Source organism: Acomys russatus, chromosome 9 (assembly GCF_903995435.1).
Source record: "Acomys russatus chromosome 9, mAcoRus1.1, whole genome shotgun sequence".
Taxonomy (NCBI): Eukaryota; Metazoa; Chordata; class Mammalia; order Rodentia; family Muridae; genus Acomys; species Acomys russatus.
This window is the reverse complement of record NC_067145.1, coordinates 41,488,403-41,505,588: the sequence shown is the minus strand read 5'-3', so window position 1 is coordinate 41,505,588 and position 17,186 is coordinate 41,488,403. Positions and strand designations below refer to the sequence as shown.

The 17,186-nt window shown below is 42.3% G+C and overlaps 1 protein-coding gene across 3 annotated transcripts in view; it reads left to right on the top strand.

Annotated features, from left to right (window-relative positions):
* The first annotated feature begins 3,866 nt into the window (after window positions 1-3,866).
* Pdss1 (decaprenyl diphosphate synthase subunit 1) overlaps window positions 3,867-17,186 on the top strand; it is a 39,175-nt gene continuing 25,855 nt past the window's right edge. The window contains exons 1-4 of one of the 3 annotated variants that reach the window (XM_051151234.1): window positions 3,867-4,245; window positions 6,574-6,638; window positions 7,049-7,169; window positions 11,757-11,887. In XM_051151234.1, the coding sequence (XP_051007191.1) occupies window positions 4,117-4,245; window positions 6,574-6,638; window positions 7,049-7,169; window positions 11,757-11,887 (446 nt within the window). In that variant the 5' untranslated portion in view covers window positions 3,867-4,116. Of the gene's footprint in view, window positions 4,246-6,573; window positions 6,639-7,048; window positions 7,170-11,754; window positions 11,888-17,186 lie in introns of those variants that run through there. The other 2 variants (XM_051151233.1, XM_051151235.1) reach the window with 2 other exon arrangements.

The following is a 17,186-nucleotide window of genomic DNA, read 5'->3' as shown; positions in this document are numbered from 1 at the left end:
GGGAGGGGTTTCGCATGTGAATGTGTTTGATTCACTGGGGCTAGGAGTGCACAGTCCTATCATAAGAAGGGACACACACACACACACACACACACACACACACACACACACACACACACACACACATTCTCCTTGGCTGGTGCCTTAGTTTGAGGAGGACCCCAGGATCCAGATCTGCCTGTCATAAAGTTCTTCTTGTAGGTTTCCAGGACCCTGTGGGTCCTACTATTTCCCCATTCTTCCATGCTACTCTCACCTAAAGTCTCAATAAGATGTCCTCTCCTCTGACCCACTTTCTTGGTAAGTAAAGTTTTTCATGGTACGTATCTTCATAGGGTATTTTTGAAGGGGAAATAGAGTATAGGGTTATGGAGAGATAATGGGGAAAGTAGAATAGGAGAAATAAATGGTGAGAGGGATAAGAGGGCAGGGTGAAGAAGGGAATAAGGGGAGGGGACAACCAACACTAAAGGCCTTTTAAAGAGCCACACAGGAACCTACTACTGTAGAAGCTTCCTAAAACATATACATATTTGAAAGAAATTTAAATGCAGTTAACATATAACCGGGAAAGAATGCCTCAACCAGACATCTTGTGTCACCAAGTAAGTCTCCAGTGCCAGGAATGGGCTACATTTGATGATTCTTCGGACAAAGGGGTACCATATACACACTCCAAAAAGCATCACAGCCTATTTCCAAGGCCATTAGTTATTTCATATCACCTGATGGAAGGGGCCTATTGTTGCAGGATATTTGATCCCAATGTGAACCCTGAGATTATGAGCTGTTCCAACCTGTTTCTGTGTTTCTGGCTGTAGAAACAGTGGCTCCGCCCTAGCAGGTGCTTCTAATCCAAGAGCTTTTAACAGGTGGTTATGGTGTGGCTCAGCCCTAGGACACACCTTTAATCCAAGAGCTTTCTGTAACAAGAGCTAAATAAAGTTAACTCTAGGTCAAGAGGTGAAACAAGAAGCCAGCTGTCAGGGACTAAGTCAAAAGGAGGGACTTTGAAGGGAGGGTATTTAAGACAGCGTGGAGAGGAAGAAAGGGCTTTTGGCTTTTTCCTTTTTCCTCCTGAGATGTCAGCTGAGTAGGAAGGTCAGCTGCCTCTCTGAGCTAGTAGCTTTTCACCCTAATATGTGGCTCATGAGCCTTTATTGATAAAATTCAACAGGTGGGGTTTTCTTCCTTTATAGCAACACCCAGTTGCTGAAGAAACAACACACTTGTGTTGTAGAAGACAGAGAAACCGGGCTGGTGCCCAATTAGAAGCTTCGCCTGTACTGCCTAGTGTCTGTGGTGCTAGAAGAGACTTTGCATGCTAATAAAGAGTAAGCAACAGTATCGCTTAGCTATAAACTGCTATGACCTACAACAGTGACTTGCCTGCAAGGTAGACTGGTGCAACACTAGCAAAATGTTGTGTGAGTAACCAGCTTTTTTTTTTTTTTTTAAAGTCCACGCCATGAGATGGAACTCATATTTGACACTGCTCAACTAGAACAGATAAGCCATGGGCCTAGGGGGAAACGTACTACTGTCATTCTGCTAAAGGAAGGACAAAATGGCCCCCAATGACACAGTGCTCTACCCACAGACCAGTGCCTTGCTCAGCCCTCGCCAGACAAGCTTCTTCTTCCTGCAGTAGAAGGCAAAGATCCAAAGCTAGACAATGTGTAAAGAGCGGGGGACTTTGGATGTCTCCCTGCTAAGTGGGATGACTAGTAAATCCCTTTCCGCAAGACTAGGCAATCTGTGCAGAGCAGGAGGTACACGGATGGTAAGAACCAGAGGTGGTCGATGACTCCAAGGAAACAGAGTCTTCCGGACTCAACAGGACTGATGTGTGTATGAACCCACAGAGACTGTGTCAGCGTGTTCAAGACCTGGCCAGGCTCAAACCAGACAGCACCTCAGCACTGAGAAAGGAGAGTACATTCAAAGTCCCTCCCCTGACCAAAAGGCTATTTGTAACGGATGCCTGTTGGCATTTTTCTTATTATTTATTTTTATATTTTCCCTTTGCTTATTTTAATTTTTAGGGTTTGGGGTTTTGTTTTGATTTGGTTTGCTTTGTTTTTTGTTTGTTTGTTTGTTTTTTTGTGAGAAAGAGAACATGAATTTGGGTGAGTAGGGATGTGGGGAAGATCAGGGAGGGGTTGGGGGGTAATATGATAAAAATAGACCGAACAAAAATTTTAACAAAATTGTAAGTAGAAGTGTCAAAAGAATGAAACTTAAAATAAAAAATAAATAAATAAATAAAAGAGGACAATTCTTTTTTCCTCTTTCTATTACATGTAAATATCTGAAAGAAAGCATCCATATTAGGCCTATGCTTGCATTAAAAAGTTAGCCCTAAAGCTGAACACACTTTCATTTTCCATCTTAGGTTCATATGTTGTAGACCCCAATGCAGTTCACAGCACCCATGTCCAACAGCTCCCGAACATCTATTCTAGGATCTGATGCCCTCATCTGACTGGCCTATTTGGGTCAACAGAATCATCTATGAATTGTGTGTATCTTATTGGTAGATTACTAGCAGTCTACACAATAGTGTTGGAAGCCTTAAATGGCCCCACCTAGATGCCCTGATCATGCATCTGACATACTACAGCTTTGTGAGATTTTGTGTTTGTTTGTACTGGTGCTGAGGCGCTAACCCAGGGCCTTGCCCACACTAGGAGAGTGCTCACCCACTGCAACTTCTTTTTAAGAGCCAGGGATTTTGTTTTAATCTGGCTAAATAACTTCCACGTGAAAAACGCCCGGCAGCATTCTGGATTGCTATCCTTGTGCCTGTCGCCTTATTCCTGTTTCCCTACCTGGAAAAAAAAAAAAAAAAAAAAAAAAAAAAGTTGGCCGATAGCATAGCACTGTCAAAAGAGAAATGGAAGTGTTTACTCCTACATTTATTTATCTACGCAAAACCTCCCTACTGGATTACTTCACTCACTCACTCATTCGTTCACTATTTTGTGGTGTTGGGATGGAAACCAGGTTGTTGTGCATGCTTGGAAAACCCCCTTAACAAAGAATCAACCCTCTAGACAGCCAACTTCCTTTTTTCTTTTGACAGTTTCATACATGTCGAACCTCCACTTTTAACATAAAACCAAATATGAAAATAATGTGCTCAACTTTAGGGCCAGCCTTTTGTAAGTGTGGTACAAAACAAGAAAAAATAATATGATTCAAAAAATTGCAACTAGCTTACTTCTTCCTAAGAGTCAACATGGAAACACAGTAAGTTTCTTCAGTCTCTCTGGCGCTCGTATTGCCTCTTATTGCCTCCATCTAAGATTATGGCAGATTATTACGAGTATCGTATAATCATTCCATGAACGTGTAATAAGAATGTCGTTTCAGCACTGGAATAAATCCAACGTCAGTCAGGCAAAACAAACAACAACAAAATCATTTTCTTGCTCTTGTATTCCTGGGCTCCGCTGTACTTATTAGCAAACCGAGTTGGACAGGGCTCAGCACCAAAAGGCTGAGGAAGAACGATGGTGAATTTGAACCCAACCTGGTCTACACGAAGCCAATTTGGTATACAGGGCGAGACCGGCTGCAGGGGCGGGGTGGGGGTGGGGGAATCGTGTAATTCATTACACCCAAGAGTGGGACTGAAATACCCAGATGTGAATAAAGCTATCAAACTGTAAATATATCTCTAAGTCTTTCAGAACAGACTTCAAAAGCGGAGAGACGAGGCCCGACTTAGCCTGTTTCGCAATAACCCTGGGCGTAGACTGATTTACAGAAAGTTGGCACTTCCAAGACAGAGCGCAAAGGCCAGCCACCCCGACCTTGCCAAGTCCCACTCGCGAGCAGCACTACGGAAACCATAGCCTCAGGGTTTGGCAGGCACCGGAACCCGACTTCTGCACGCTTTGTCCCGCGTAGGACAACAGTTCGGACGCACATTTCTGGGTTAAAAGCGGACGCTCCTACCGGCCGGAGCTAGCGGCTCCGGGGAAAGGTCCCGTAAGGCGACCGATAGCTCTAGGTGCTGCCGCGCGTTTCCGGTGCCCAGCTTCCGGCTCCGGGTCCGGGCCTGGGGGCAAAGGCGGAGCCTTCGCCCGCCGCGACTTTCATACTCGCACCATGGCTCTGCGATGGTGGTGCTGGCGGCGCGGCTGCTCCTGGAGGCCTGCGGTCAGGAGCCCGCGACCGGGACGCCCTGGCTGTGCGGGGCCGCTCGGGACACGTGCCGCCTGGAACACCCGCGCGCAGGTGAGGCCGGGACGCGCGCGCTGCAGGCGGCGTAAAGGTCACCGCGCCAATGACAGCCGGCGACCGAATGAATGGGAGGAAGCGCACATGCTGCGGGGCCTGGCCTGGTGTGTCCCCTGGGCGGGACGCCGGGGGAGAGGGAATAGTCGAGGGGCCCGAAGTGCAGAGCCGCTGCCGGGGCAACCGGGGGACATTGGGGCTGAGGTAGGGGAGCCCCCCCCCCCCGCCTTCTTCCCCCCCAGAGAGACCCGAGTGTGTCGTCAGATTCAACCAGAGCCAAAGGGACCTCTGATCTCACTTTCCTAGCAATTTCGGATTTCCGATCCAGTTAGCCTCAGAATTCGGAAAGAGTGTGTGGCTCTAGCAAGGGGTGGACCCGACTTCAGTGCTGCAGGTGCTTACGAGGGAACGCACACCCGAAAGGCGCTGGAAGGACACTAGAAAGAGATGAGCCAGAGGGTGTCATGAAAGACCTATGAATTCGTTGAAGTAAAGTCATCTCAGTACTAAGCGTGATTCCTTGAAACTCTCCTACTTCGTTTGGCTCCTTTCATACTCTCGGTCAGATTAGCCCTGTACTTCCCTCTCTGCTTCTGTGTGAGTGGGGTCAGCCCAGACCGCTGGTGTTACCTGGCAGCATGTACAGACAGACTTGAAGTTAGAGGGTTTAACACTTTAGGTTTTGGAGATCGTTGCAGCTGCACAGTAATTGTATGGCAGTTCAGCTTTCATCTAAAAAAAAATAAATAAATAAAAGAGCCCACCTCCAGGCGTGGTGGCGCACCTTTAATCACAGCACTGGGAGTCTGAGGCTGGTGGATTGCTGTGAGTTCGAGGCCAGCGTGGTCTACAAAGTGAGTCCAGGACAGCCAAGGCTACACAGAGAAACCTTGTCTTAAGAAAAAAAAAAAAGCCCACCCCCTTAAATTCGGGTTCGTATTTTAGTAAGATTTGGTAAACTTTGTATGTCACTGTACTTATTAAACACTATACCATACGAAATGTGTAGTACTTTAAATGTCTGCTTTGTACAGTGGAAGAATGCATATAAAAATTATCCAAAATATAATTTGGAGAGAAAATGCAAGCTGATCTAAATAGAAGCAATAATTCATAAGAGAAAGCCTTCATCCTGTCATTAGGACTACTAGTACATGAGGCTAGAGAGATGGCTCAGTGGTTAAGAGCACTGACCACTATTCCAAAGGACCTGGGTTCAATTCCCAGCATCTACTTGGCCTGTAATTACAGTTCCAAGTAGTTCTAACACCCTCTTCTGGCCTCCTTGGCACTGCACATGTGGTGCATAGACATACTGCAAGAAATTGGCCAAGTTGCCTCCTGTTAATGCCAGGAGAAGTGAACCAGGAAACCAGGGGACTCAAGGCAGCCAAGCATTTGAATGTCATGTGTGCTGTAAGGCCCATTCTTGTTTTCACAGCTCCTTGGATAACAGTTAGGAGTGTACGGTTCAGCAATGAAGCCTACTTCATAGCCCACTAGGTTCAAGGTTATATAAAGCACATTATGTATCTTCAGAAAGACACCTAAAGTATAAGAACACCATATCCTACTCCTGGGCTCTACTCCTAGTCCATTTGTTTATTAAACATTACTTACCCAGAAGCACCATTTTCAAATATGTTTAAAACAGCCTAGGCAGCATTTATGTAAATGCCAGTTCCTTCCTTAATAGTAAAATCTCTTCCTAACCATCCCAGATGATGCTCTTGGCATCTTGTGTGTTTTGAGAACTTAAAGTCTCCCTTGTTCTGTGCTGAGTCGCTGTTAAATGGGAGGAAATTGCTTTGCTGCTGCTTTTCTGGTGTAGAAGAGAAGAAACAAAGATGGATCCAGCTTTTAGAAGGAATGGATGTATTGTTACAGATATTTTTATTTTCTGCTTTGTGTGTGTGTGTGTGTCAGTGCTGGGGATTAGACCTACAGCCTTTTGAGGACCGGGCAACGGCTCTTGTACTGAGTGTTTCTCAGCTCCCTTTTTATTTTGAGATAGGGTCTCTCTAAAAGTTGCTCAAGATAACCTTGGACTCACTGTTGTCCAGGCCAGCCTTGAACCTATGATCTTCCTGTGTCAGCTTCCTGAGTAGCTGGGATTGTAAGCCTGCCACACTGGAACTGCCTTCTGCTTCCGGTGTTCTGATGTGATGCATATTACAATCCACAGTTGGGAAAGAAACTTCTAATTTTCCTTTTTCTCAGGTGGCTGACTGAATGATAACATTTGTTATGAGTTATGGGGATGCTTGTTGTTATGAACAAGTTTTCCAGGGATATTCTTACAGGTTTCTTTATCCTTTTGTTTTACAGATGCCCCGTTTTAGTCCTGTGAAGACTTTACCATCTTCCTTTCCAAATGTGCACAGTACATCACAGTAAGTTTATACTTCGTACTAGAGCTACGAAGACAATCGCTGCTAGTAAACTAATTTTCTGTAGGCTAGACTAACAAATTAATACGTTTAAGTAAAAGTTATGATAGTTGCTTTATATGATCTCTGACACTTTTAAAAAAATGAATCTAGTAAAATTTGAGTTCTACTCAGAATACAAAGAATATAAGGTAGTCTTTCTCCAGTGTCGGCTCTTGGGGTCCTGTTCATTAAAATGACCTATTCATGTCTTATTTAGCAAGATGAAAATTCTGTATATGTTTCTAAATTATGATGACCTTTGCAGATTTATGTTTGATTTCTAGCAAGTCGACTTCATTTTTCCACCATATGAATATGCGTGTGTATAAAATTCCTAAAAATGGAGTCATGTACATTTTCGCTCACGTCAGGTTTCATCAAAGGACACCAGCAACGTGCTGTTGTAGTCAAACACAGAGTGGCGAGAAATACACTGATCCTTTTAAACTTGGTTGGAGAGACTTGAAAGGTCTGTATGAAGACATCAGGAAGGTAAGGGTTTTATTTTACTCACGCCTAATAACATTTTAGAATTACAAGCCCACAATGCAGATATTTCATGGTGGCTCACTCTTATCATCCCAGCACGTGGGAAGCTAAGGCAGGAGGACCACTGCAAGTTCAAGGCCAGTCGGCGTGACATAGTAAGCTCTCAGCTAGGTTAGGCCACCATATGACACCCTGTCTCAAATAACAAACAAATGAAAAAACAGCTATGCCACTGCCCACTCATTTTTGCATATATCAGATTTCATATGTTACCTCAGCAACATCTGTATGCAACCTGGTTCTAGGGAGTGTGGAGGATACAGTACATGTTACTGTGCAGAAATATGTTACTGCAGAGTTGGAGAACTGAAGAAAATGGGTACTGGCAGCACATGCTTCTTCAGCAAGCATCTAACCTTCTCTGTATATGTCATCACCCAGTGACTCCTGATTGTTGTCAGTATTTAACTCTGAGTGCCACTGCTAAACTGCTGCAGATATGACACTTTTCTTTCAACTCGTGTAAAATGTCTTTTTTTTTTTTTTGCATTATGGATTGCATTATGGCAAGACTATGCCCCTGGACCTCTCATAGTGTATGCCAAAGCAAACCATGTCCTTAGCCTAGCTAGCCTCTGTGTTGCTAATACTGATGTGAACTATACAGTAAAAAAAATAAAATAAAATAGGGCTACAGACATGGCTGAGTTGGTAAAGTATTTGCTGTGCAAGCGCGGAGAACTGGGTTTGATCCCCAAAACCATATAAAAAGGGGGGCCTTATTTATTTGTTTGTTTGTTTGTTTATTATCATAGCAATGAGGGATAGAGAGAGGTGTATCCTTGGGGTTCACTGGCCAGCCAGCCTGTTCTGCATAGTGAGCTCCAGATCAGTAAGAGACTGTTTCAAAAATCGAAAAGTGAATGACACCTAAAGTTGTTGTCTTCCATGCATGCACAAACTATAAAATAAAAAGGAATAAAATCCTGCTTCAAAATGTTCATATGTCAACTTAGTCCCTCACTCAGAATTTACCCTCTTTCTCCTGAAGGTTCTAGTATGATGCCCCTGAGCAGTACCTCAAGCCTTTGTGTGGTGCTTTGTTTTGAGATAGGGACTCACTGTGTAGCCCAAGCTGGCCTTGAACTCATAGTCTTCTTGCCTCTATCTTCTGAATGTTAGGATCAGAGAAGTATCCTGCCATACCACTATTTTATTAAATTATTTTAAGGTAAGCTCTCACTATGACACCACTAGACAGGCCTTGAACTTCCTATCAGGATGGCTTTAGACTCACCATGCTCCTGCCCCCGAATGCTGAAATTATTGGCATGTGTGCCACATCGCTGCTATGTCTTCCCTTCCAGATCTTACTGATTGCAGTGGGTGCTTTCTGCTTTCCGCTGCCTTAAGTTTTTTCAACATTGGACACTACCGTTTTCCACCCTTGAAACTGTTCATTTAGTTTCCATATTTTCCCGAGTCACCAGTGTTTATGCATCCTCAGCTTGGGCCCGTGCTCCTCTCGTCTCATCTCCCATAACCCATCTAACTGTACTGTCGTTTGGGGTTCTGACAAACCTCTGCCCCGACCTTGTGTTCTCTATATCTATTCATTTCCATTCTGAGTCCCCAAATATCTCTACTTCTGATTGATTTGTCTCTTCTAAGCCTACATAGCTAATACTTAGCAGACTACTCAAGGAAATAGCCGTGACGTGACTATGTCCAACTTAGTATTTGGAATGCTCTTCTCACTCCACATGTAGTTTTGGTTTGTTTGTTTGTTTGTTTGTTGTGTTTTGTTTTCCCTGCTGGTTCCCCTGATTGTGGAACAGTTCACTTAGGATGCTAGGAAGAGACCCTGGGTCCTGCTTGTGCTTCCCTCTATGACCTGCTAGTCTGTCTTTGGCCTTCAGAGCCCCTTCAGGCTGCAGGCCACACGATAGCCTCCCTTCCGTTTCATTTTAGTCTCCCCTTAGCCTGAACCAGCCTTTCTTTGTCCTCCCAGAGCGGTTATCTTTACCTTGGATGATATTAATCTATTATACTGTATTGTATTAACTGAAGTTATTGATCTGTTTGTCCCCATCTAGACCCTGGGCTCCTTGTGGGCAAGGGTTGTCATGCTTATCTTTGTGACAAATGTCTTTTATCTTGGCACTAGCAGTGTGCTCCTTAGCTTTGTGGCTCTGATTCAAGCTATGTGTTCCTTGAGTGGCAGATATAACACGTACACACCCATGGAGAACCCTCTCTGTTCTCTGATCAAACCCAGCCAGTGTTTCCCGAAGGTCATCTCTGTACAGCAGTCACATTCCCTGCCCCACACTAATCTCTTCCTTTTTCTGGACTTCTGAGAAATTACCAATGTATTGCCCACTGAATCTGTCTTTATTTTGTTTTGTTTTTGAAGCAGGGTCTTGCTGTGTAGCCCAGCACATCCTTGAACTCATACCATCCTCCTGCAGCCTCCCAAGGGCTAGAATTACACTTATAAGCATACACCACCATGTACAATTTTCCCCCTATTTTTCATTTTTGTGTCTTATTGAATATGATTTATAAAATAATGGCATTATCACAGTTTAATACATGTATATAATCTGCATTGCTTATATCTGTTCTTCCCACTTATCTCTGCTCTGTCTTTCCCATAGTTTTTTCCCCCAGACACATCATATATTTTGGTCATGCTCATTTTACTCCATCCTGCTTTCTCTTCCTTCTTCCTGCTGGTCTAAGTACTTTCCTGTGGGTTTTTTTTTTTTTTTTTTTTTTTAAATTAGGATCTACAAATGAGAGACAAACATGACCTTTGTCTGTCTGAGTCTGGTTTATTTTGCCATTTCTGTGTGTGAGAGTAGGGGGTCCTTTTATACTAATTTCCATTTCTGTCTGTGGGAGTGGGGGATCCTTTTATACTAATTTCCATGGTAGTTAGGCCACTTTATGTTCCTCCCCACAGTAAGTGGGTCACACACACAAACACATCCTCACAAGCATTTGTTATTATTTGTTAGCAATTCTGACTAGGCTGAGGTGGAACCTCAGAGCAGTCTTAGTTTGCATTTCCCTGAGGCCAAGGATGTTGAACAATTTTTCATATATATTTGGTTACTTTTATGTAGCCCATGAGTTATTTATTTGGGTTGTTTGGCTATTATATATTTTGAGTTCTTTAAATATACTGAATACTAATCCTCTGCCAGATATATAGCCAGTGAGATTTTCTTCCGTTCTAGAAGCTGTCCTTTTACTCACTTGTTTCCCATGGTATACAGCTTTTTAACTTGATGCAATTCCTTATGTCAGTTCTTGATATTATTTCCCAAGCAACTGGCATCATATTGAGAGTCACTGACTATGTCTGTATCTTGAAGTATATTCTATATATTTTGAAGTCTTACATTAAGGTATTTGAGCCATTGGTTTTATTTTAGTTTGGTTTGGTTTGGTTTTGGCTTTTTTGAAACAGGGTTTCTCTGTGTAGCCCTGGATATCCTGGAAGTCACTCTGTAGACCAGGCTGGCCTCAAACTCATAGAGATCTGCCTCCCAAGTCATTGGTTGATTTTTTTTTTTTTATAATAAAAACCAGGGATCTAGTTGTATCCTTCTACATGTATATATGCACAATGTCCTAGCACTATTTGTTGAAGAGGATTTTTATTTTTCAATATATGTTTGGGACATTTTCGTTAAAAATCAGGTGTCTCTGGCATTATGGCTTTAATTCTGGATTCTTTATTCTCTTCCACTTAACTAACTGTATAGTTTTATGCCAAGTACCATGATTTGTTACTGTGGTTCTGTAGTATAATTTGAAGTTATTGTTTTTGACTCAGGGTTGTTTTGACTATCTGGGGTCTTTTGTGCTTCTGTAGGAATTTTAGGGCTGTTTTTCTATTTCTGTTTAAAGTGTCATTAGAGGGCTTCACAGCAAGAGCATAACTCAGATAATAATAACAAATTCTTTCCCCACCTCAATAGGGGTTTCCCACAGTTATGCAAACTATGTCTTCCCTACATTTCTTCTGTGAGCCTTTGAAATGTCTTCTGCTAAATAATGCCCAGACAGACTTACTGGTCTGTGCTTCATCCTAGCTTTTGTCCTCTTGTCTGTTGACTCCCCATCCAGCATACTCCTGGTCTGCTTTGTAGGCGCCCACACTTCATATTGTCTGTCCTCTGCCTTCCAAGGTGCTTCCTAGCCCTCTGTTCCTTTTCTGTCCTGTTATCACTAGGTGTCCATGTGACAGGTGGCAATACCTGCCCTAGTATGGATACCACAACACTTGTGGCAAAGTCATACCTTTTTTAAAATTTTAATTAATTAGTTAATTAATTTGTTTTTTCAAGACAGGGTTTCTTTGTGTAGACTTGGCTGTCCTGGACTCGCTTTGTAGACCAGGCTGGCCTTGAACTCACAGAGATCACCTGCCTCTGCCTCCCGAGTGCTGGGATTACATTATATTTGTAATGACTTTCTCAATTGAAATGAGTTTGCTAAGCTAGAGCTGAAGTTTTGAAGAATATAAAATCCCTGTCTGTGACGACTGTGACGCCAAGAGGAGAACCTGTCTTTCAGGAGCTGCACATCTCTACCAGAGAACTGAAGGACATGTCCCAGTACTACTTCGATGGCAAAGGAAAAGCCTTCAGACCAATTATTGTGGTGCTCATGGCCCGAGCGTGTAATATTCATCATAATAACTCCCGGTCAGTACTTCAGTTCATGCCTCTGTTGATCTTTTTTACTTGGAAGTTGTCGTTCATAGAGTTATTAATGAATTGTTCATTTACAAAGCCCTTTCCTGTGTGTAGGCTCGGACTCCAGCTCATTAAATAAGCATCCCTTTACATACTCGTAGATGTCCACAGTAGAGAACTTGGATTGCAGATAAATAGACTGGAAACATTTGAAAGCCAGTTATTTTCCCATTAGAAGGTAAAGAATTTTCATTTAGCCGTTATACACATGGACAGTGCTTGCACACATCTTGGATGGACTGCTTTCTTGTGACCTTCATTGTGCAGAATAGGTTTTTTTTTTTTTTTTTTTTTGAGAATATGCAATGGGTTTTAATTGACATAAATGAAGAGAAATGTTTAAAGAAAACATGACCCATGGTCCTCAAATCTTGAGCGCAGATAAATTTTAAAACATTTAAACATATTTTAACATTAAAGAAGCTGTTTTTAAAGTTTCCTGTTGCTTTGCATAGCCAGACCTTTTTCTTTTTCTGTTCCTTTGTTTGATCATCTGGTGCATATCCATACTCTGCTTTTTGCTTACCACCTTTTTTGTGGGGAGTAGAGACAGTGATGCTGGGCATTGAGCATAGGGCAGGACATCAGGCTTGTGAAGCAAGCACTCTGCCACTAGTTAACAGCCCCCGCCATTTTAGAAGTGCTACCATATTGCTACCATAGTTTTATAATGATGTCAATTGATTTACTGATAGAAATTGTAGCAGGCCATGATATTCTGATGGACTTTCCTAATGTTCAACCTCTGTATCTTTTTCTTAATAGACACTACTTTTAAAGCCCGCCTCAAAGTTGTCACGCCAAGTGTAATGATAATGCTGTAAAAATGAGCTTCAGATGTTGCTTCTTAACAGACACTTCACTGCCAGCTCTGTGCCCGTCACAGTTCAGCATGTCATGCTCAAAGTTGGCTTCCACATAGCTCGGGACTTTTAGGAGGCCACAGTATGTTTTGCGCATGTAGTGAAACCTTTAACCAACACCTAAGCCACTTCTTTAACCAACACCTAAGCCACTTTAACCAACACCTAAGTCACTTCTTTAACCAACACCTAAGCCACTTCTTTAACCAACACCTAAGCCACTTTAACCAACACCTAAGCCACTTTAACCAACACCTAAGTCACTTCTTTAACCAACACCTAAGCCACTTTAACCAACACCTAAGCCACTTCTTTAACCACACCTAAGCCACTTCTTTAACCACACCTAAGTCACTTTAACCAACACCTAAGCCACTTTAACCAACACCTAAGCCACTTTAACCAACACCTAAGTCACTTCTTTAACCAACACCTAAGCCACTTTAACCAATACCTAAGCCACTTTAACCAACACCTAAGCCACTTCTTTAACCAACACCTAAGCCACTTTAACCAACACCTAAGTCACTTTAACCAACACCTAAGCCACTTCTTTAACCAACACCTAAGCCACTTTAACCAACACCTAAGTCACTTTAACCACACCTAAGCCACTTCTTTAACCAACACCTAAGCCACTTCTTTAACCACACCTAAGCCACTTCTTTAACCACACCTAAGCCACTTCTTTAACCACACCTAAGTCACTTATTTAACCACACCTAAGCCACTTTAACCAACACCTAAGCCACTTTAACCACACCTAAGCCACTTTAACCAACACCTAAGCCACTTTAACCAACACCTAAGCCACTTTCACCTGATGTGGGAAGCAGAGCAGCAGGAGTGCTTCTTCTGGACACATTTCTCTCAGTCTCAGCACTACTGCTGCCCAGTCGCTGTTGTCCACAGCTCTGATGCTTCCCATGCACTGTGGCTTCTACCCGATAGATGCTTACCCAGGAGATAGGAATCAACAATGTCTTTGCCAAGCTAGGCGTGGCGCAGGCCTGTAATCCCAGTACTCAGAGGCAGAGGCAGGTGGATCTCTGTGAGTGTGAGGTCAGCCTGGTCTACAAAGCAAGTCTAGGATAGCCAAGGCTACATAGAGGAAACCTTATCTCGAAAAACAAAAAACTCCCAATATCTTTGCCAAATTCCTTCAGGAGGAGAGATGCCTGAGCAATTAAGAGCACTTGTTCTTGCAGAGGAGCCTAGTTTGGCTCCTAGCACCTGCATTGGCTCACAACTGTCTGTTAATACCAGTTCCAGAGGATCTGACACCTTCTTCTGCAAGTATTGCATGCACATGGAACAAATATATATGTGCAGGAAAAATGCTTAAACAAACAAAATATAAATATAATTTTTAATTAAAAATTACTTCTGAGGTGAAGACTATTCTAGAGAAATCATTGATGAAATTCTTTAAGTAAAAATACAAGACAGTTTATTCATTTTAGATATAGTATGGGAAGGAACATTTTCTCCACTATCTAAAAATCATCATTCTCTGGCCATCGAGATGGCTTGGCAGGTGGAGGTGCTTGCCAACAAGCCTAGTGGCTTAGGTTCAACCCCTAGGACACACATAGGAAATGAACGAAGCTGACTCCCTTGGGCTGCCCTTGACCTCTACATAAGTACTGTAGCATATGGACTCCCTCTCCCACATTAAATAAATAAAATAAATGTGTTGGAAAATACATTTTAAAAAGTCTATTATTCTCTGTAGTTGAAATTTTGATTCTCTTGAAACTTTATAAGTTGTTGGTTGCAGAAAGCACTGGGAAATATAACAACAGTTTGAGGGTTATTTGAGCTAAACCTTCATTGCTTGGTACCTGTTAAGGAAAGTAGACAGATTTCAAAGGTAGTATTGGACATGTGGGCCTGACTCATGATTGTGGCGTGCATTGGGGTGATTCTGCACCCACTGACATGATTTTAATCCCCAACTTCTTTTTTTCAATGTTATATTGGCATATGTTGATTATCTGTCTTTCTGTCTGTCTGTCTATGCATAACAACAGGGTTCATTATCACATGTTCATAGGTTTAATATGTTTTGATCAAATTCATCACTCCCCATTCCTGTTTCTTGTCTCCCCACTAATCCTCCTTCTCCTTTCATGATCTTTTATTTTTGCTTTTGATGACTCAGTGAATGTCATTAGGGTTGCTTATAGGAGCCTGAGTATTTTATCAACAGCTACACCACTAAAGATGTCTCTCCCTCCCCAAGAAACCATTAACTGACCATAAATCTTCAGAGAGGGAGGGGGTGGGGCCTCATCTCAGTTTACCTCTATGATAGACTGTTGAGAGACACATTCTTGAGCAGGTAATCACAGCTGCAATATTGATGTGCCAAGGAATCAGCATTCCTATACTCTTCTCCTCCTTTTTGACTCAGTTCTTTCAGCCCCTTCCTCAGCAGTAGTCCCCGAGGCTTAGAGCGTGTGATGTTGATGTCCCATTTACGGCAGAGCTTTCAGCAGCCATTTGTTCTCAAAGCTTAACCAGTTATGGATCTTTGCAGTGCTTACAGCAAAAAGAGGCTTTTCTGCCTGAAGCTGACATTAGTGCTTTCTATCCAATGGGCACAAACAGCTATTTAGAAGGTAATTTAACAGACCTATTTTGTCCATTTAGCAAAACACCAGCAGTAGTTTTCTCCACTAGTATCTATGACCTATCAACCATAGTGGTTTTATTGGATTTATAGTGCCAGGTGTGAATTCTCTCCTGTGAAGTGTGCTTTAAATGCACTCAGAAACCAGTTGGCTATACTGCATAATATATTTCCCACAAGCTGGGCGCAATGGCACACATCTTTAATCCCATCACTCAGGGAGGCGGATCACTGTGAGTTTGAGGCCAGCCTGCTCTGCAAAGTGAGTCCTGGACAGCAAAGGCTACACAGAAAAACTCTGTCTCAAAAACAAAACAAAACAAACAAACAAACAAACAAACAAACAAAATTTGCCGCTTGTACCAATGAACACATGTTGCTTGACCAAGGATAATGGGCCAAAAGTTTGAAGGCGTTCTTCCTACACCTTTATATTGAAGAGAATTTTCTTTTTAAAGAAGGTCTTGCTATGCTTGTCTTCCTCAGCTTTCTGAATACTAGGATCACAAGGGTACATCATGCCCCACTTGAAACACCTTGTTGATGCCACAAGCATTTCTCCACATACACACATTGGAGGTTTACTTGTAATCTACTTAAGACGTCAACAGCATATGACAATATATGGATATGAAGAGATAGTTTTTAAATAACTTGTAAGTAAGTCTGGGTGGCAATGCCTTTAGTCCTAGCTGTTGAAATGACTGAGGCAGAAGGCTTGCTTAAACCCATGAGCTCAAAGTCAACTTGGGAAACATCATGAGACCCTATATTTAAAAATATAAAAAGAAAGTCACATGTAAGCTAGGCATTGGGTTTATATGTGAATTATTATAGTCTACCTGCTTCTATGTTTAAAATTCATTATATATTTTTTTAATCTAATGACGAGGAGAACGAGTTCTCTAGGGATTACTGAGTCATTGCATATGGAGGGTGTAGCCAGGTTTCAAGACAAAAAAAAAACCTTTCACATGCTACCTTATGTGTCACCTCTTCCAGAAACTGGGAAGGTGTGGCAGCTGTTTCACAGCAGGAAGTAGGAATGGTACCCAGCTCTCCCAAGGCACGGCTGCGTTTGGCACTTAAAAGATAGTGTTAACTTTTTTGGTAGTCTGTAAATTTTGGTCATCTATCCCGCCATTGTGCTGCATTCAGGGTCAGCAGTGGCTGTATTTTCCAGATATTACCTAACAAACATAAAAATGTAATTGAATGGGAGGAAAAGTCAGAAAAAATTATGATATGTGTTCTCATGTAGAGGTTGTCACAGTGCCAAGTAACACCCTAAGAGTTTTTATTAGATTGGCAATGTAACTTTAGAGCGGCGCTTATATGTATGTGTGTGTATATATAGTCTTTACAGTTTCAAACTATTTTTGTGAGCTGGGGACATGGCTTAGCGGGAGAGCACTTACCTAGCATACATAAGGTTCTAGTTTAAAAACCCAAAACTAAGGATGCTTGTTTTTTGAGACAGGCTGGCCTCAAACTCATTGTACTCCTTTCCATTTCCCAAGTTTGGGGCTGCATACATCATCCAGTTCAAAGCATTTTTAAAATTTTTTGTTTTCATATCCTCAAATTACAAATATTTAATGCTGGCTTCTTGTTGAGTGCTCACCATTTCATCCTTCCAGTAGGAGCCCTATTTGTTGACATAGCTTGTAATAATGGAAATGGTGCCCAACTTGGGAATACATGGCAAAGGTCAAAGGCCTTACCAGTTTCTTAAAGGTAAGTTCTACCA